At 41.5% G+C, this 21,964-nt stretch overlaps 1 protein-coding gene across 5 annotated transcripts in view; it reads right to left on the bottom strand.

Annotated features, from left to right (window-relative positions):
• CSNK1G1 (casein kinase 1 gamma 1) overlaps window positions 1-21,964 on the bottom strand; it is a 125,459-nt gene that overhangs the window by 43,296 nt on the left and 60,199 nt on the right. For all 5 annotated transcript variants that reach the window (XM_083183690.1, XM_083183688.1, XM_083183691.1 and 2 more), the window contains 5 exons: window positions 18,514-18,919; window positions 16,267-16,307; window positions 13,849-13,918; window positions 8,107-8,258; window positions 7,457-7,691 (listed from right to left, as the gene is read on the bottom strand). In XM_083183690.1, the coding sequence (XP_083039816.1) occupies window positions 7,457-7,691; window positions 8,107-8,258; window positions 13,849-13,918; window positions 16,267-16,307; window positions 18,514-18,694 (679 nt within the window). In that variant the 5' untranslated portion in view covers window positions 18,695-18,919. The remainder of the gene's footprint in view (window positions 1-7,456; window positions 7,692-8,106; window positions 8,259-13,848; window positions 13,919-16,266; window positions 16,308-18,513; window positions 18,920-21,964) is intronic.

Genomic DNA, 21,964 nt, shown 5'->3' with positions numbered 1-21,964 from the left:
TCCACATTGTCTATTAGGGACAATGTGTCATATGTGTATGCGCAGCACATGTACAAAGCTTGATTAAGAGACCCAGGTGATATTGAGTGGTGGAATTAGATTAAAAGACTGCAAGCCTCATGTGTGCATTTTCTCTGAACACCAGCAGACTTGTGTGACATATTGCATGCTGTGAACTGTCCCCACAGTGATCTGGTTTTAAAAAACAACAACCTATGAGCAATCTTTTTGCTTCAAGATGCCTGCAACTACTGTATCCTGTGACCACCATGGTAGTCTGATATCTGGACATTCTAGATAGAAAGTCTTCAGCTTGTAGACAGTGGGCTCTATTAGCTAGTCAGTACTGCTGGTCCACATTGCGGGACCAGTGGAAATTGGCCAACACTAACCAGGAAGTGTTGCACCAATGTGTCCGTATATACAGAGAAGTAGGCGATTCTGGTGGTAGGAGACTGGGGCACATTGTTCCGGGTGCTGGTGTAGGAGCCTGATGGCGGCAGTGAGTTACCCTCTCACTATCTGATCATCAGTAACAGACAGTAACTGATGGTGAGAAAGAATTCCTAGGATTGATTAAATAAGACCATTAATATTACTCAGGGACGACTACCCCCTCCTCCCCCTCTATTCTATCAGTGCCAAAAATCTGTGACAATCTGGCGGAGCAAGGTCCGTATCACAAATATGCTATATAAATTTCTTGGTAAGTGGTAAAAGAACTATATTATTAAAGTACTATATGATCTGTATTCACCTGCATTGTAACACTATACATGTTCAAAAATAAAGCTTCTATAAAATATGTAATTATATAAACTGCAGTCAAGCAAACCTGACTAATTCTGTGCACACACTGTACAATTTTACATTCGATTTAGACTATTTAGTCAAAATCGAATGGAGATAAAACATGTTTTTAAGCTTTCTATCCTGATTCGATGCCAATGCGCGCTCCCGTTCAGCTGAAATTAAAAAGCAAAATAGACAGTGCAGCAATGACTTTAGTGCAGATTGAATGTAGATAGTATGAATTGTATGTAATTAGCACATGAGTTCGCAAAGATTGCAAAGCAATCAAATTATATGGTGTGCACACACGGAGAAATTCCTTTGCTATGCAATCTTTGCTAACTCTGTACTATTTACATCCAATTCACGCCATCTACATTTGATTTGTACTATATTGTCATTGCTGCACTGTCCATTTGGCTTTTCTATTTCAACTGAACGGGAGCGCGCATTGGCATCGAACCAGGATAGAAAGCATAAAAACATGTTCTACCTCCATACGATGTATATGCGACCCCGATTCAATTTTCACTATATAGTCAAAACCGAATGTCAAATTGTACAGTGTGTATACAGCATTAGTCAAATAGCAAAGGAATCTCATTGTGTGTACACACCATTACTGTAACAAAAAAAACGATGCATCTAAACTTGGATGAGGAGCTTGCTCAGTGTTTGCCAGTTTGAACTGAATGGGGCAGTGTTGTGTCACCTTAAGGAATCTCAGGAGTGATAGCAATAGGATGACCAATGAAGACTAATATAGAGTCTGACATTAGGACATGTAATTGAAACCACAGTAGACATCAGATCTCTCCACAGCCAAACCAGAGATGGATCACTGCAATAGGTATATTGGTAGCACTAGCAAAGAAACAATATAGTGATGGAACAGGGAGCTACAATGTATGCAGAAAGTCAATTATGTAGAGATCTACAAACAAAATAAATGGAGCTAATACACTGCAATGAACTGATGGCTGTATAACTTATACGTATATGGAACTGGGACAAGGGGTCTAAAGCAAAATGGTCAACAACCATTAGGCCGACAAGCAAAAAGGTCGACATGGGGGGTTTTCACCTTTTTTTTTACCCGAATGTCGACACAGTTTGGAGTGCACCGCATCCCTATAGATTGTAAGCTTGCAGGAGGGCACTCCTACCTCCAAGTCTGTCTGTCGTTACCCAGTTTGTTTTATCACTGTCTACCATTGTAAAGCGCAATGGAATCTCCTGCGCTATATAAGAAACTATGACTAAATAAATAAATAAATCCCTTGGGCATAGTGCCTCGCTACGCTCAGCACACTATTTTATTCTCCCACCACCACGCCCATGTGGATGGTAGGCTATGAAATACCGCCTGCAGATCCCATGTATATACTAATAAGCCTGATCGAAGCAAAAGTGTTGAAAGTTAGTCTGCAACCTTCTGTGTTTGTGCATGTGTGAGAAAGATGTAGTTTCACTCTCTGCCAGCAGATGGCAGTGTTTAGGAGAATCACGGACTCTAGCAGAGAGATGACACTTTGAATACAAGACCACTTCGCAATATTAACAATGTCTGTATAATAAAAACAAATTTTTATTAGAAGTTTAATTCAGTTTAACACTACTCATATGTTTTAGCGATAGGCCTCATGTTTAGCTGTACTATACCAATGCATCTGACTTGTTCTAAGAGAGTCTAGGAGACCAATTGACATGGTGGCTATCCTTTAAAATGGAACTTAAGGTGCAATTAAACTTTAAATAAGAATACCATTAAAACAGATATAGTCTTTTACTATATCATTTTAAGGGGGATGTTCAATGTGGGGGTCACGGCAGTCTAGCTTGCTCGACCGCCGTGACCCTGTCCCGTTCTCAGTCAGCTTGACCGAGACCATGAAGGCGGGATTCAATGTCCTGCCTGCAGTGGGACAAGATGGGACGTGGCCGCGAGTTGCGGCCGGGAAGAGGCGAACTGCAGCCGGCAACTCGCCACTTCCCGGCAGAATGAGCCCGTCTGCTTGTGATGTCAGGCTAGTTCTGCCGAGAAACCCTGCTCAATGCTGTCGGGGAAGACAGCATTGAATAGGGCCTGGCGAGCATCTCCCCACGGGGGATTGAATACCCCCTAAGTGTGTGTGTAGCCCTGCTACACTTATTGGTGCTATAGATGACGAAGTGGGGTTTTCAATTTGTGACGATATTTCCAACAGTTAGAAACATAGTCAATTTTCAGCAAAAAAGGGTCAAATTTACATTCAACCTATTCAATCTGTCTTTTTGTTGGAAAATTTCCTAAGGTCACTTTAAATTATCAGAAATGTACCTCCTGATGATGGTCCTATTTGGAATAAAACTTTAAGAATTCTGAATTACCATATTGGAATAAATCTGCATTGTTTTCAAGTGCAATAACAAATTTCCTGGTGGGTGCCCCTTCTCTATGGTTCATATATTTGGATACAGAGTCTGGCCATTGTGGGAGACATAAGATTTACTGACAGTTTTTCAAGCGCTCCTTTCGTGTATCTCCTTCGCATGGACCACTGTAGATCACTCGTGGGACATGAAAAGGAGAAAAAAAAGCAATATGGTGTAACACCTTCAAATGTGGGTGAATCAATGTAGATATTGCTGTAAGATGGGAACCGTACCCTCTTTGATTGTCCACACACAGGTAGACAATAATCGCTTAATGGAGTAAGGTCTGGAAATTAGGTCCTCAAACACATCCTTTGGCCTTGTCCGTGGTCGCCCAACATGTAAAATATTTGAGCAGAAAATTCTCCAATGGTGAAATAACGTTTTTATTATTAAAAAACAATGCACAATGTATAAATGGGTAATAAACGATGGACTCTCACCAGAACACTATGTCTACTTGTATGAAAAGCAGACATAGACAGCATGAATGGAAAAACCTCAGGCGTCTCTGGAAGCTGGAAGATGTAACCAAGTCCTGGTGGTCCGTCCAAAGTCTATCAGTCCATTCAGCCAACGTGTTTCAGACATGAAAATCTAAAGTTTTTTATGTATTTGGGGTCGCAGTTGTGTTCCTCCCGGAAATGTTGCGAAAGAGCATGATTTCCGGGAGGAACACAACTGCGACCCCAAATACATAAAAAACTTCGCAGCCCTCAAAAAAAATCAATATGGGAGAAAGGGGGGGGGGGGGGGGGGGTAATATTGCCACACTATTAGCCAAGAGTGAGAGGAGTATGATCTATCAATTCAAAACATTAGTGCCCAATGGACTCAATAAAGATTTTGAATTAAAATGGTTTTTATAGGTCTTTTAATCATCCTCTGTCCCCTGCTGATTTTTTGTATTTAAATATATCTCTTTTATCATGGATTTACATTAATGTATCGATTATGGTTTTTAAGTGGTTTTATGAAATCATTTGCTCATTTTTTTCATGAATTTTTTAACATATTTTTAATGTGCACGATCCCTCTATTATTTATATGTCATTGCGAGGTGTACTCATTTATATCTTATCTTTTCCTTATATATGCGGGGACATCAAAAATCCACGCACCGCCAAACAAAATGGCGGTGGAACGCAAGCTAAAGTTGTATCCATCCACATGGAACGCATATATGGGGACATTAAATACGGCCGGACCCACGCATAAACTAGGAAACAAGAGATGAATACTATATGCATACCACCGCGGAACCGGAAGTGACGCAGAGACGCATACACCTTACGACTTCCGGTATCAGCTGGAACGCACGGAAGTGCAGATGCGCAAAATACCGGCATCATACCACATCTCCCATAATAGAGGGAGAAAAAATCCAGGAATTGAACATCATTATTATGTATAGGACTAGAGGTTAGAAATCCATGTCTGGAAATAGGTCTCACTGTGTGATTAGAAGGTCTGGGTATAAATACCCGGACATAGGGGTATGTCTCTATGCCTTGATAAAGGACTTTCATGTCTGAAACGCGTTGGCTGAAGGGACTGATAGACTTTGGACGGACCACCAGGACTTGGTTACATCTTCCAGCTTCCAGGGACGCCTGAGGTTTTTCCATTCATGCTGTCTATGTCTGCTTCTCATACAAGTAGACATAGTGTTCTGGTGAGAGTCCATCGTTTATTACCCATTTATACATTGTGCATTGTTTTTTAATAATAAAAACGTTATTTCACCATTGGAGAATTTTCTGCTCAAATATTTTACATGTTGGGCGACCACGGACAAGGCCAAAGGATGTGTTTGAGGACCTAATTTCCAGACCTTACTCCATTAAGCGATTATTGTCTACCTGTGTGTGGACAATCAAAGAGGGTACGGTTCCCATCTTACAGCAATATCTACATTGATTCACCCACATTTGAAGGTGTTACACCATATTGCTTTTTTTTCTCCTTTTCATGTCCCACGAGTGATCTACAGTGGTCCATGCCAAGGAGATACATGAAAGGAGCGCTTGAAAAACTGTCAGTAAATCTTTTGTATTGTTGGTCTGTGTTTGGTGCACTTTGGTGAAGCACCCACTGTACAGGTTTAGCTGCTCTGCAGCGCAGGATTCTCCCCCAAAAACCCCATTTGCATGTATTGTGGGAGACATACCCGTTGTTGCTTACCGCAGTTTGAGGAGAGTGCGACCAGTAATGGAATATAAATATATCATGTATCTCGGAAGTAAAAGGTCTTAATTTGTGTAAAGTCAACATTTCAATTATTTTATTACAATTTTCTTCAAGAATAAAAACAGATTACGATCTTGCCTTATTTATAGTGAAACATTGAAGGCTGACTAGTGCACTCCCATGTGCGGCTCAATTCCGGTATGTGATGACGTTATGCACAGTGATGCACATGCATGGCGCATCATCATTAGACACATCATGGTGGTCCGTCGAGGAGGTGTATATGTAACCAAGGTAACAATGTTATGTAAGCAAAGACTGGCACTAAGAGAAACACTAAGTAATGTAAATCTAGTGTGCATAACATAACATTTAGTTACCTTGGTTATCAATATAGACCCCCTTGGTGGTCCTCTGTGATCCAGCCAATTACGTAGCTCACTGGAGCCCGTCGTGACACCAGATTTTCACTGCGCAGGACGTCATCAAGTACAGTTGCACGGATTGAGCTGCACATATGAGTGCACTAGTCCGCCTTAGATGAGACTGAGATGAGGTAAGATTGTTATCTGTTTTTATTCCTAAAAAAAAATCTAAGAAAAACAATTAAAACTTTGGCTTTACAGAAGCTGTGGCGATTGAATTCCAACGTGTGCCACCATTCTATTTGATAAGTAAGGGGCTGCATACCCATCATCTGGATGGGAACCCAGGTAACTACTACTACTTTTTATATGGAGTTTTTGTAATATATCATCTCTGCGCAAGCTGTCAAATGTAACATTGCTGACACATTATACACCTCAATACGTAAACAATTCAGAAATTAGTGATTCACACTCAGTGATGTGAACGGTCGTCAATAGTACATCAAATGATGAATATAAAATACTAGATATAAAACACATAGGGCCAGATTTGTGGCCAACTGAATCTGCTCCAAAATACACCGTCAAATAAATTCTGCCTACAAAAAAACATAATACATTTTGATCCATGTGTTTTTAAAAAGAGCATAAAGTGTGGCTGCGCTTACGAAAGGTTACAGCGTGGACCCTTGGGCCATGTCAGTAAAATCCACCACAGGTTCAGCGGTGGTTCAGAGACAAGACCAATATGTTAAAATTATATGCCATCATATCTTTGATTTTGGTACATATAAACTCATGAAGGTTGGCCAATACCACATGTTATTTGCATTTCATTTTTAACCTAGTAAATGCAAAGCATGACATACTGCAAATAATGACTATGTTTTATAGTTTATATGATGGAGCATTGAACTAGAACATAAACAAATTTAACATCTAAATACTTATTTTTGTATTTCTGAAATTCCCTATTAGTCAAGGTTTTAAAGATATCCATGGTTGAGCACATGTGGCCTAGTTAAAACCCCAGTCAATTTAATGTAGCCATCAGTGCTCAACCATGGATATCCTCAAAACCTGGATAGTAATGAAGAGAGTATTATTGGAGTATTATATACTTTGGGCAGTACGGATGGTGTAATGGTTAGCATTACTGCCTCACATCACTGAGGTCATGGGTTCTATCCCCAACATGGCTCCAACTGTGCAGCGTTTGTATATTCTCCCAGTACTTGTGTGGGTTTCCTCCAGGTACTTCGGTTTCCTCCCCCAATCCAAAAATATACTGCTAGGCTGATTGGCTCCCAACAAAATTAACCCTAGAATGTCTGTATGTGTATATGTGGTAGGGAATATAGATTGTAAGCTCCACTGGGGCAGGGACTGATGTGAATTATCAAATATTCTCTGTAAAGCGCTGCGGAATCTGTATGCGCGATATAAGAAACTTAATAAATAAATATTGCCAGCAAAAATCAAATGTATTTTGTTATGCAGAATGAAATATTAATGACACTAAATCATTCTCTTCTGGAATACCAGGAAACAACAACACCCCTCTCCACATATAGACATTAGCCAGCTATATGATCATACAGGCATGAAGGGTGTTCATGTTCAATACTTTCTAGTACACCAATTAAATTGCATGCATATAAAAGGATAAAAAAAAGAAAAGCATTGCAAACCTTTCCCCAGGTGGGTGTTTATGGACATATATCTGGCTGTTCCAGTCAGGCTCTTGTGTTCCCGATAAGGTATGTGCTTTTTGGTTTCTGGATCTATATACTCCTTGGCCAGTCCAAAGTCTATTATGTGAATGACATGTTCCTTCTTATTCCCTTGACGACCAATTAAGAAGTTCTCTGGCTTAACGTCTCTGTAAATTAGGTTCTTGGAATGAACGTATTCCATCCTTGAAATCTGCAGATTTTAGACACAAAGCAATCAGAAAGAACTCCCATTAACTTGGAACTTGCAGATTAGTGAGGTTTTTCTTACAAAAGCTGGTAGTGTACTTTGAAAGTCTGAGTGATTGCCCAGATTTATTTTTTGAAAAAGCTTCTCATAGTACTAATTATAGAACCATAAAGGGAGGATGATGACAATGGTCCTGCACCAGTCCTTGGTGCTAAAGTGCCAAGAATGAATGTAAACATGGGAACTAAAATGAACAGCTCTCATTTAGAATTAAAACCATAACATAGAATACAACAATCATCATAAATATAAAATACTGATATGGTTACAATAAATGCACAAGAAAAGAGAAACCAAATAAATAACTTTGGGAAAACTGAGCAGCTAGGATGGAGATAGGAGGAAAAGTGCTGCTCACCAACTGAATAGCGATCATCAGCACAGTCTTCAAGGTGAAAGTCCTGTCACATAGGTCAAACAAGTCTTCTAAACTTGGACCAAGGAGCTCGAGTACCATGGCATTGTACTTTCCACACGGGCCAAAGTAGAAGACCTGGGGAAGTCCATCAGCTGTAATAAAGAAATTAGTAGTAAATTAGAAGGCAAAAAAAAAACCAACAGAATCCGTTAAAATAAATTCCTTAATTGGTTGAAGCAATTCTGTATTTTTGTTTTGTTATGAGAATTCTGATATATGTCTAACAGTATGGAATTAATTTCAGGTTTAGATTTTGCAGTTAGACTGCAAAATAGTCTTGAGGTCAGGCTACACTTCCTTGCTGCTGTGCCATGACACATAAACCACATCAGCTCATGCGTTCAGTATCCTATTTTTGATTCAAAAAGGTTATATATAATCTAAATCTATGCAGTTTCACTGGCTACAAATAGGCTTTGACCTGCTATACAACTATTTGTATTTCTAGATGTTCTATAAAAGAATTTGAAATTTCATGCAAATACTTTTGGTTCCAAGCTTGGAAGTAGGCTTAAAAAGCTAAGTTATAAACCTGATTTAGCAATAATGCTCGTGATTCCATTTTACTTGTATACATTTGTACTCATCCAACAAAATGTATTATAAAATAGATCGATAGACAGTCTACTCTAAGCCAACAGTTCACTCGGACTTCCACAATTTATATATTGCTGAGGATTCCCCTGTACCTTTAACAAACAGCAGAGGGCAGCATAATGTGCTAACAGTACATCCAATATACACAGGTATAAACAATTTAACTTGCAGGAATGATTATATCTCCAGGAAGATGTGCAGCAAGAGCTCACGAATAAGCAACCAATACTAACATTAGGAATGCTTTTAATCACTTTATGATTTTATAAGTAGTGATTCATAAGATTTATTTATTTTTAACAGTATCTTATATAGCACACACACACATATTCTGCAGTGAATATTTGATCATTCACATCAGTCCCTGCCCCAGTGGAGCTTACAATCATCTATATTCCCTACCACATGTACACGCACACACAGACATTCTAGGGTTAATTTGTTGGGAGCCAATTAGCCTACCAGTATATTTATGGATTCTGGGAGGAAACCAGAGCACCCGTAAGAAACCCACGCAAGTACGGGGAGAATATACAAACTCCCCACAGTTAGGCTCATGGTTTGAATCGAACCTCAGTGCTGTAAGGCAGTAATGCTAACCATTACACCATCCGTACTGCCCTACAGTACATTACTTACATTGAGCTGGATGACACTTTAGAACTTGTGTGTCCCCAACCTATGTAAAAGCCCAGCTATGCTCTCCTTCCTGCTTCAATCATGTGCCAGATTAGGCAGCAATGGGGCAGATGTATCAACTAGCGTTAGCTGGGGGAATTACATTTTTACAAATATACGAACAGCGCACCTAACGTGCGCTAGGGACAGTCCACCAAGTAACACTTGGCGGGGCTGACCCCTGCAATTTCCCCAGCAAGTAGCGGCAAGGGCAATGTAAGACCAGCCTCCTAGGCATACATCATCCATTAACTGTCCGGGCCGCTTCACCAGCTCAGGGCTAGCATTCTCCTATCCCCACTGCAGGGTTCCAGGGTTAACGGCTCTCCTTATGGGTACTCCCACAGCGCTGTGCTTTAAAAAACAAAGCCTAGGCTGGCGGTGGCTAACCTCGACACTACAGCTGAACTACACATCCCAGCATGCCCTGCTACAGTTTTCCTATTTGGCCATGCTAAAACTGATGCAAGCCATGCTGGGATGTGTAGATCAACAACAGCTGGAGTGTCAAGGTTACATAGTTACATAGTAGGTGAAGATGAATAAAGACTTGCGTCCATCTAGTTCAACCTATGTTTATAGCAGCTAATCCCTTGTTGTATAGTATGTTCTGATATTTTAAAGACAGATTGTTAGCCTTCACTAGCCTAGGAGGCTGTTAAGACATCCCCCTGGCAGCTAGTTACTGGGAAGGATTGCAGGGGACAGCCCCGCCAAGCATTACTCAGCGGGCTGTCCCTAGTGCACGTTAGGTGTGCTTTTAGTACATCTGCAAAAACTTAATCCCTCCCTGTTAACGAGCATTAAGTGCAGAAATGCACTTAACGCTAGTTCATACATCTGCCCCAATGTGCTGCTTGTCTGAAATACCTGCCCCAGCAGGAGGAAAGGAGCAACGAAGGGCTCTTTACAGATGCTGGGAAGCTTACTGGATGCCTAGTATAGTTGCAGGTTCAGGTACATAACATTCAATACTACTGTTTAGCTTAAAGGCACCTTAAAGTGAAAAGTAATTGTTTCTTTTTCCTTGTAATATAATAAAAGCTTTTGCAGAGAACATGGCCAAACATTTCCGAATTTCATGCTGCTTTTTATAAAAAAAAAAAAAAACACAACAACAACACACACCTTAGAAAACAATGATATTTCTCCAGAATAATACACAATTAGTACACAATCTACAAAACACATTCATATTTGAACTACAGCAAATTTAGTGTGAAGCCAGTTAACCCTACTGGTAGGTTCCTGCACCATAGGAAGAAGCTGGCAGGAAACCAATGAGAAGAAAAAGTGGAACAAAGACAATGATAAACATTAGTGCATACCATGTGCCACCATTCTGCATCACTACGCTTGGCACTTTTAGAAAAAAAAAAAAAAAATACACAAACAATTATTTTGAGAGAGGTTTGTGGTCTGTGATAACTGGAGTATGGGTTAAGGATTACACTGCTAAGCTGGGTGTATTATGAGCCGTGTAATCTCTGGCTGTTGGAAATAGAATAGATTAAGAAGGGGAAAAAAAGCAAAGCAGCAGAGTATAATTTAGAAATGGTAGGAGATACTCTGAAATCGTTATGTTATTCTGCAATCAACATGGTCACCATAGCAAACTGCATTGTTATCAGTCACTCTCACACATCAGCACTAACAGTTTTGCAGTTCTATAACAAGTGTCTGCACCACTCATAAAAACGTACAACCCTTATGACCAAAGTACTGTAGAAGGCCTAGTATTCTTGTAACTGATACTCCTGCAGTAGCATACATTCACTCTATATGATCAACATATGTCAAAAAGGAAAAACCCCTATAGCACCCCTCTGTTCAAGTGTCAGAGTCAATTAAATTACTTTCCACCATCCCCTGGTCATTGGGTAGATTGATCTATTATCTATTTTAACAGTCATTAGACCAACGTCTGGACTACAACGGGGGTGTGTGTGTTTAAGCTCCTTGGGCGGTCGCCACTGTGGGCTCGGTGGCTCGCCACAGGTTCTATTCTCCTTCTATTGGGTTTGTGGACCCCCCATGTGGGAGAATAGCCCCGTAAATCAGGATCCCGACTGTCGGGAGGCCATCTGGCGCCCTTACCTATGTATCATTCACTTATTGTTCCCATTTTTACTTCATGCAGCCCAAAGCTTGTCTTTGTAGATGAATGACAGCAGCAATGCACGGTCAGCACTTTTATTTGCATACGGTAGCTGTGGGTGCCCACATAATGGATACAAAAACCTTACTATATAGAAGTACATAACCCAAGTACAATCTCTTTGGTACTCCACATAAACGAATGAAATACTTAACTAGCAACATTGCATTTCAGGAGAAAAAAAAATAGTGTTTTGCACTACGTTATTTCAACAACATTTCATATTACTCTCAATACATATCCTTTCAATAAAAAAAAACTTTCCATAACAGTCCCAGAATAGAATTCCAAACCTCCAAGTAAACTATATCAAACAGATTCGGAGGGAAGCAATAACCAAATTATCTCTCGTCTTACAAGGCTGAGGACGGGGAAGATTATTATTATTAATTCATTCAAAAGCACTGCTATTGTAGAATGAAACAAATTATTTACATACAGACATGTGAAACAGGCTTTACACACAACCAGGGCAAACATGAGATAGCAATCTAAGGTAATACTCCCTAAGTGCATTTAACTTCTTAAAGATCCCCTTCTAGTGAATGCCTACACTCCTACAGGTTCCACTAAACCATTTATAAATGGAGCATAGAAACATTTTTGATACCAACCTTTAATAAGGAGCTAAGAAATATACCTAAAACTGGTTACATCATCTTAATAATTTGGTTATAAAAAAACCTGAGAAAACTACTTTCCCTGATCTCTGGATAAGTTATGGGGCCTACACATGTAGCGATGTGTGGAGATGGGCGTTCTGATTGCCAAGCACAAAGAGCTCCAAAGAGATGTACCACTGGGTTCTCTGGTAAGAACACTGGCGCTGACAACCGGCATTTATAGATTTACATGCTGGATATGCATCCCTGGGCGATTGAGAAGCAAGGGACCGTGCATCACTATCGCTATGGCCCCTACGCACACAGCGATGTCGGGCCTTTTTCTGAGCGATGTAGTTAAATTGAGTAACATCGCTCAGAAAATGGCCTGAAATCTCTACGTGTGTAGGCTCCATTACTCTTTTGGGTACTCTTTACCTAGAACGGCGCCCATCGCGGTGATCGCGACATCGCGGGCAGCACATAAACGGCCGCGACGCGATGCCCGCGATCACCGCGATTTTCCCATAGGGAACAATGTTAAAAAGCCAGATTGACCGCGATTTTGCATTCAATGCCTCAATGCCCGCGATTTTCCCATAGGAATCAATGTTAAATGGGCTACAGAGCCCAAATAGGCTAAATTAACCCTTAAATGTCACCCCAATTTTTTGTACGCCACCCCACGATCCACGCCAACCCGAAGCGTGGCGAGCGCAGCGAGCCCGCGAGGGGCGGCGGTACGCGTCCTCCGACCTTTTCATGCCCTACTATCCACGTCGGCGTGGAGTTGAGAATAGAATAGTGTGGCGAGCGCAGCGAGCCACCGAGCCCGAAGCGTGGCGAGCGCAGCGAGCCCCGCGAGGGGACGCGGATACCTTCACAGTTATACGCGTCCCCTCGCGGACTTCACAGGTGTCCGTGGCGACGCGGACACCTGTGAAGCCCGCGAAGGGACGCGTTTACCTGTGAAGGTATCCGCGTCCCCTCGCGGGGCTCGCTGCGCTCGCCACGCTTCGGGCTCGGTGGCTCGCTGCGCTCGCCACACTATTCTATTCTCAACTCCACGCCGACGTGGATAGTAGGGCATGAAAAGGTCGGAGGACGCGTACCGCCGCCCCTCGCGGGCTCGCTGCGCTCGCCACGCTTCGGGTTGGCGTGGATCGTGGGGTGGCGTACAAAAATTGGGGGGACATTTAAGGGTTAATTGGGGCTATTTGGGCTCTGTAGCCCATTTAACATTGATTCCTATGGGAAAATCGCGGGCATTGAGGCATTTTACAGTAAAATCGCGGTCAATCAGGCTTTTTAACATTGTTCCCTATGGGAAAATCGCGGTAATCGCGGGTACCCGATTTTGATGTACCCGCGATTTACCCGCGATGCCCGCGATTACCGCGATTTTTTACCCCCGACGCCCGCGATTCTGATCGCGGGCGCCGTTCTAGGTAAAGAGTACCCTCTTTTGTAACAAACTTGCTAATGTGAGTAAATTTCAATGTCTCAGCTATTCACAGCTCAAACGCCGTCATTAGCCCCACACGGACAATTCATACATAACACAACCACACCTTACTGCTACGTTAGTGAAGACTAACACTTGTCAAATAACTTCTACAAAATGTCATGCATAAATAGCTTCTGTACCTGTTGTCCCGAGTTGCTTGTAAAACCGGTATTCAAGATGAAGCTGAGGAGCACGTGATTTAATTGGTTCCTATGGGGTAAAAAAAAAAAAAAAAAAAAACTTTCACTTTATTTCAAACTACAATCTGTATATAAAGCAATTAATACCACCAATAATGTTATTTTAGAACATATGCCCAAAATGACCAATCACAGACTGTGGAAGTGTGACTGGCTGATCACCACTATACATTTGTGTGGACAATCACCAATTTAAAAAGCTGAATCTGCTCTACTTAACTGCAAAGACTTTTTAGTTTGGTCGGTGTAGGAGTCATATATAACTAATATAGTTATGGATCACTGAAGGGTTTTAAATGAAAATTAATATCATATTGCGAACGGTTAGCTATATCTGCCAACGTCACTGATGGACTCAACAACCCTCACTACGAAACCTATTGCATACAGGCAATGTGAGAATGCTCATTCCGCTACAATTCTGAAAACCTTCCATTCATGCATTAACATAAGGAATCAGTAGCAAGAGGGCTGAACACAGAAATATCAACTTACAGTATAATCCCCATACACACTAAGCTATTAGCAGCACCGCCGATATAAGAAGGGCCCTTCTGCGTGATCTCTTTTAAAAACTTGCTTAGTGTGTATAGAGTTTAGACCATTTTGTGCATATCTAAACTACCAAAAACAATACTGGTATTTAAAATGGATTAAATATACAAGAACCTCTTGCTATGTAAATATATAAAATGTTTTTATTTTTTATATTTTCAACTGGGAAAAGGAAAGGAGGGAACCAAAAGTATGGTCTATAAGGCAGATTTAGAAGACGTCACGTCATGGTAGCTGTTAGCAGTAAACTGGGCTCTTTGTCAGAGAGTGGGGTTTAAGGTCTTTATGGCTCTTCTAAACTTTTACCTATTAGATGCCCATTGCTCAGCTAGGGCAGTGTACTAATGACCACAGAACCTAGAATTACAAGATCTTAATGCTTTACATTCTCCTCTACACTTACTGTGTCATCAAATTATTCAGTAATCCTGGTCTAGCATGCGATCAAGGAGACTACACAATGTTCTGCACAATGCTCCGAACTTACACAGAGGTTATTATCATAGGTGTGTGCAGCACATTTTATTAGGTGTTGAACAGTCAATGGGGTGTGCCTTACACCTTCTATTGGGCATGTCTACCATCATCTATTGGCACTCACTACCATATAAAACATCTCTTAGCTACACCATAATATCCAGCCTATCACAGTTTTAATCTTCTAATTACTCTGTGTAACAGTATATGCAAAAAAAGTCAAACATATATGAAAGACACAGGTATGGAGTGATAGGACAATGGCCAAGTACAATTAACAATGCAAAATACACATAATTGATTGACGGGCACTTCCTTTAATGGATAACAGTTCTAAAACATATTGCTGGTATTGCTAGTGGCAGGGAGGTGTTCATAAGGGAGGGCACAGAATTAGGGTGTAGCTGTGCACCCCCAACACGCAATGTGCGCACACCTATGGTTATTATATATGTGGATAGAGAACCACATTCCATGCAGTTGCTAGGAACTACATTTGTAGTGGAACCTCCCACATCAGTGTATAAAAGTTGTGGAAGATCTGCATGTAAATAAAACGGTTGATGAATCAAATGGATTTCATTCAGGCTGGCAGGAGAGATGGACTAGAATACCTGCACACAGTCATGCCAGTGCTGCATTGGGCTGCTAGAAACACCATATTAATATTTATTATTGGAAGGTCAATGGGGGTTGGGGGCATGGGATAATTTACTTAGCATCATACTTCATTTAAGACTGATGTTCCGGGTCACATTTAGAGTTTTGAGCAAAGCCATCTTAAATTTTAGCAAACTGGCATGCCTCAATATCAAATACTTTAGCCTTAAGCTGAGGTGTTGGATTTGGTTGGGTTGAGCTCCAGCAACCACCCCAAACTCAGAAATCTGTGCAGACATCTCAAAATATGCTAAGGTGTAAAAGTGAACATTCTAAATGTATTTATGTCTAACCGTAAAAAAAGTCCATTTATGTTCCTTCCCTCATAGCTACAATTGTCAGCCATTTATCTGGAAGTAAATGATGCTTTCAGTGTCCTTCCTTAGAAACTCACCGGCATGATTAAATACCTTTAGGACAGACTGCCCACAGATTTCAGCAGTCATACTATTTTCTAATAGGTCTGTAATGAAACACTATTAGCATTTGTGCTAATCATTTACATCACTACTTTCAAATAAATCTATGAACCTTGACATCTTGAACCAGGAAGCCAGTCCTATTTTTCACACATGGTTAACAGCAAGAAAAGGAAGGAAGCATGGGTTTAGATCAGGAAGCTGTAGACAGAAGCTGGAGCTGTAAGAAGAGTACACGCATACTCACCAGTTTAATTGCCACATACTCATTTGTGTAAAGATTCTTGCCTAGAAAAGATGCACAACAATTCAGATTACAAATTCTACATAAAATTGATTGCAATTTCACAATATCCTTTAAGATACTGATGGGTCTTCAACTTAGTTAATACTTTTTTATTACCAAAACCATTTAATATTATTAAAAAGAACCAGCAGAACTAAGCAAGTTACATAAAATAAAAGGAGTGCAAGACACCTAAACATCAAGTAAAATAATGAAAATGCACAAGTCTTTCAAAAAGTCTTAAGGCCCCCATCCACATATGACAAGTCGGACCAGTTTGCCCTTGAGAGCCCCCCCAGGAGGTTGCTTACGATTTGGCATTTGATGTGTCAAATTATAAATGCAGTAAATCGCATGCCGTGTATTGCATGTATATCCCTGGGGAGCTGACAGCAGTGGGCAGGGGGTCTGTGCGGCACGGGGCGGGCAGCGGGGTCCATGCGGTGCTGGGCAGTAAGTCAGCAGGGTCCATGCGGTGGCTGGGAACCAAGTAGCGATTTTTCCTGGGTGGCAGCGCAGGAAGCGCTGCTGAATTTGAAAACATTTGAAAAGACTGGCCGGATGCCGATTGGCTAATTTTCAGCCAATCAGCGTCCACCCAGTGTATTCAAATTCAGCAGCGCTTCCGGCGTCATCACACAGCAAATAGCGCTAGAGGTAGTCCCACAGCAATGACCTTAAACCCTGTACATATGTTGAGATATTGGCTAATGGCCAATTTTGACTAGATACACTGGAGATTTTGACTAAGCGATTTTGTCAAACTAATGATAGCTTATGAACTAGGCAAAATTCCCTTGCCTGCACAGACTATCTATGCTAGCTGATACTGACTTAGCATCAGTATCTAAGCAGGAGAAACACTGGGATATTTTGGCTAACCTTCTAGGAGATTTTGACTATCTACTCAAAATCTCACCATGTGTACACCCCTTAAGTCAGGCATGTCCAAAGTCAGGCCCGGGGGCCAAATGCGGGACCTGCTGTCATTTCAAGTGGCCCGCAGCCTCCAGCTGGAAGCGGGCAGAGCATCAGATGTGGGAAGCACAGGACACTAAAAGGTGAGGCCCCCATGAGCGTGCCTTTACCTTGCTGTCTGCTGCAGTGAGGAGGTGCCGGCCACCACAGTCAGATGTGTTTGGTGTCCTACCACTGCTGCTGCAATCGTATATCACCCTACTCCACAATCACAGTGACAGCAGTGTTTGGGGAGGGGAGCAGCAAGGCGGAAGCTTGCTCCCGTAACACGCAGAGCGGAGGAGGGCAGCAGCGGGAGCCCAAGCATCTCCTGTCCTTGCAGTGCCTGCTTTGCCTCTCCTTCCTCTGGCTCACACAAGGGGCTGGGAAACATACATAGAAGGGAGGGGGCGGAGTGGGGGACATACAGTGAAGGAGGGTCAGGCTTGGGGACATACAATAAATGGAGGCACTGATGGACATTAAGGGAAGGGAGGCAGGCTGGGGACAGAGTGAATGGGTGCAGAGTGGGGAACATACAGTGAATGGGGGACATACAGTGAAGGAGGGGCAGGCTTGGGGACAGAGTGAATGGGGGCAGAGTGGGGGACCATTCTGATGTAATTAATGATTCAAAGAATGTCAGACTGAATAGTCGGCCCCCACACATTTACACTTCACCAAATCTGGCCCTCGTCGCAAAAAGTTTGGACACCCCTGCCTTAAGTTATGTAAAAAAGTGCATATTTCATGCTAACCAACTAGCCTTAAGAGGAGGCTGGCCAGCAAAAAAAGAAAACAAGCAGCCATAATTAGTTGATGTATTTGATTGTTATCCTGGCAAACAAAGCTCTCTGTGTGTAGATCATAACTAACTGCCATAACATGCCCAATTGGTTACTGGAGTGCAAGCATCACTCTCAGGATGCTAGGAAGCAGGAACAAGATTCGGTTATCAGGATAAGTCACCTTGGCAAAGCAACAATTCTGCACCACACTACTCAAACACCAGTGCAAGCAATTGTCTGAGGACTTGTTACTCACCACCTCCATTATAAAGAGGCTTTCACAGAATACATAACCCTTGAACAATCAGCTCTATATAGCAGGCTCCTGTCACTCACATATAGACAAACTCTGGTTATCTTATTCAAACTATCTAGTATGGCAAGTTAATGTCTCTACATGACCAGAGTTTAGAGAACCAGAGTTTAGAGAACATACACCAAAACAGGATTTACATGGTCTCACCTAATCGTAGTTCTCCAAAGTTTCCACAGCCAATCTTCTTCCCCACCCTGAAGTTAGGTCCCACCATAAGGACCCCTGAGGAGGTGGTTGAGCTGGATGGCCGGGAACTATGGCCAGTCCGCACTGGCAAAGCTTTAGCTGCTCGTGGCCTGTCATCCTTCTCCCTGTTACTATGGTCCATGTTCCTATACCATAAGAGCTAGGTCTTGGAATCCCAGCAGATGCTAGGGGACTCCCAATCCAAGCAGCCACAAAAACAAATAGAGGCTTAAAAATGACCCGGCCGGATATCCTCAGGGGCCAAAAGAACAGATTACATCACCAGGCAGTGATGCCAGTGTACCACCTCAAAGCTACTCCACAACTTCATGATGACGTCTTCCCATTGTACCCTCTATGAAGGTTCCTGAAGAAAAGAAAAAAAAACAGAAGACAACTCAATTACTTGAGAACAGCAACTATAGAAACATTGGGTGAGAATTAATAGGATGAGAGTTTCAGAAAGTAAGAGATTTGGTAAGAAATCTCCAGTTTTTTAACGCGCCAATTATTTACACTGCAAAACCAATTTGATTTTGCAGTGTAAATGATTGCTACTTTAAAAAAACTGGAGATTTCTTACCAAATCTCTCACTTTCTAAATCTCTCATCCTATTAAGGGGGGTATTCAATCCCAGGTCACGACAGTCGATCTGGCCAGACAGCCGTGACCCTGGCCTGTTTTCGTTTTGTTCGACCGCAAATCGCCAGGTGCGACTCAATGTCCCACTTTTTGATTGGCGAAAAGGGGGCGTGTCTGCGTAAACGGCCATGGATTGTCGATATTTGGCCGCGATCGCGACAATTCATTGCCGAAATCGACAACACGGGCCCGACTGCTTTTAAAGACGGGCCCATTCTGTCGATCTGCCTCTTCAATGCTGTCAGGAAAGATAGCATTGAATAGGCGTTCACCGCTATTTCCCCCGTCGTAAATAGTGGCCCAGATTGAATACCCCCCTAAATCTCACCCTTAAGGTTTTCATTCTATAAAATAAAATACTCAATCTGCAATATCATGCAACTTCAGCACAGTTGTTAAAAGTAGCAGTTCAATGATTTTTTATAAAGCAATCTGTACACATTATTATTAGTGCTCACCAAGTTTTTCTTGTCATTTGTAGCAATCAAACACTGTTATCAGAGTGCAGTAAATAAACTGGAAATGGATATAAAAAGGAACATTTGAACCAGAGCTTAAAGTGACCATGCAGAGGTGGGGGAACTCATTTCCACCCCGTTTACCCTCACTTTAACCCCTGATTGGAACCCATAAGCAAAGACGGACACCACAGAATGTTGAATAATTGTATTTAGGAGGTAGTGGGATCTTTTAAAAATGTAATTTGTGCGCACAGTGCCTGATTCAGGTCCCTTGCGCCAAACCCAGAGTGGTAGCAGATTGTTGTTGGGGGTGGGCAGTGGAGCGAGGAGGCCAGAATCTACATCAGAGGACAGATTTCAAGGCCTCTTGGTTGTAGCTGCAATGCCATGGGTCACTCAACCAACCGATGAAACTGCAGGTGATCTTATGTTGAGTCATGATGCAGTACAGATCAGTAATACCCCTTTCCAACTGCAGCTGTTAAAATGGTAAATTGCATTTGTTTTAGCCTTTTTAAACTGGTAGAGATGCAGTGGGAAAGCTGCAGGTTGCTTGACCCGTGTAACAAATACCGGTATTTGTTAAACGGGTAAAAAGCAGTGTCCTACCCGTTTAAGAGCCTTTTTTTGCCAGTGGGAAAGGCTCTTAAATGGTATATAGGTCTCAGGCAGTAGCTATGAGAACACAGTGCATATGTAATGAGCGCAGTGCATATGTAATGAGCCGCTCATTCATATGTACTGCGCTCATCACATATGTGCATATGTAATGAGCGGCTCATTACATATGCTGTCTTATAGCTACTGTCTGTCCTGCTTTCACACTGCAAACCTGCTTGAGACCCGGTATTCATGTGCAGTGTGAAAGGGGTTTAAAACGGTAATATACAGTTTTAAATACAGTTTCAAAATACCAGGTCTCAAACGTTTAGACAATGTGAAAGCAGCATAAGGCAGCAGGTGGTGGGATGCCTTCTGCTGCATTAACTTATTAGTGTTATGGCTGCTGCTACTATGTTTTCCTAGTGGTGTTTTGCTATTAAAACCATTGCCCTGTTAAATGTTGGTATAATCACAATTGGAAAAGCCGGATTTTAGAACCAGATGCTCATTAAATACACCCCCTGGACCCAATTTATGAAATATGCTCTTTAAGGAATATACCTACTTTTTATTCTCAAAAGAGACAAGTTTGTTTTGCCATTAAAATGCTGGATTAGTTTCTTTTATACCACTTTCTGACATAAAAGAGCAAACTATGTTGTTACTTGTAATGGACAAGACCACCTCAGAAAGTTATTTTAACAAGGCTGCGAATTGCTTGATTGTAACACAGACCATTATTCGTATACTGCCAGTAACAAAGCAATGAACTTTATTATAAAAAAAAAAACAACAAAAAAAACCTTTTCCTTTACAGGTAATTTCATCCTCATATACTACAAGCAGCAGCAGCTGCACAAAGTCTGGACAGCTTGTCAATATTTTCTTCTTTTATTAAATCATAACTCTAATAGAATACAAAGTCAGAGCAAACCTAATAAAGTCTGACTTGTACATCAAAGTACAGAATATAGCTTGCTACACTAAGCTGTGTTCACATAATGTGACTAAATCAAGACTGATCAGCACAATATGTATCATAGTTTGTGCAATATAAAGGGTAACAGCAGAAGGACTGCAGACAAAAACTAGAGAAATCGAATTCTCACTCATGTATAATCTGTCTTGTAAAAACATATGTGTTGCCAATTATAAAGAATAAATAGCACAGTCACAGCGCAAACAGCAGACGTCAGGACTGAACAGAAAGCACTCTTCCAGCATGTGGACTTCCTAATGAAGAATGCGATGTTCTCTAGTTTTCCTTACAATTTAGGGCTGGGGTAGCCAACCCTAGTTCTCGAGAGCTACCAACAGTGCATGTTTTGCAGGTCTCCTCACAGAATCACAAGTGAGCTAATTAGCTCCATCTGTGGATCTTTTAAAATGTGTCAGTGATTAATGAGTGCAGCTGTGCAGCAGCTAGGTTGTCTGGAAAATGTGAACTGTTGGTAGCTCTCGAGGGCTAGGGTTGGCTACCACTGATTTAGGGGCATGCAGTTTTTAATTCAGTTTATTAAATTGGTTACCTAAAATAATGTAAATAATAATGAAATAGTCTAAAAAGTTTTGTACAGGTAGAAAAAAAAAAAGGTAGGTTAAATCGTAGCTTTCATTTTCATATATTAAATCATCCTACTTTCAGCCCTACCAGAGTCATTATTACGCCCTTTCTCTGTTGCTATAAATAACCATGGATCTCACC

Source organism: Crinia signifera, chromosome 4 (assembly GCF_055691185.1).
Source record: "Crinia signifera chromosome 4, ASM5569118v1, whole genome shotgun sequence".
NCBI lineage: Eukaryota > Metazoa > Chordata > Amphibia > Anura > Myobatrachidae > Crinia > Crinia signifera.
The sequence above is the reverse complement of the archived record's forward strand: the minus strand, read 5'-3'. Positions and strand labels throughout refer to the sequence as shown.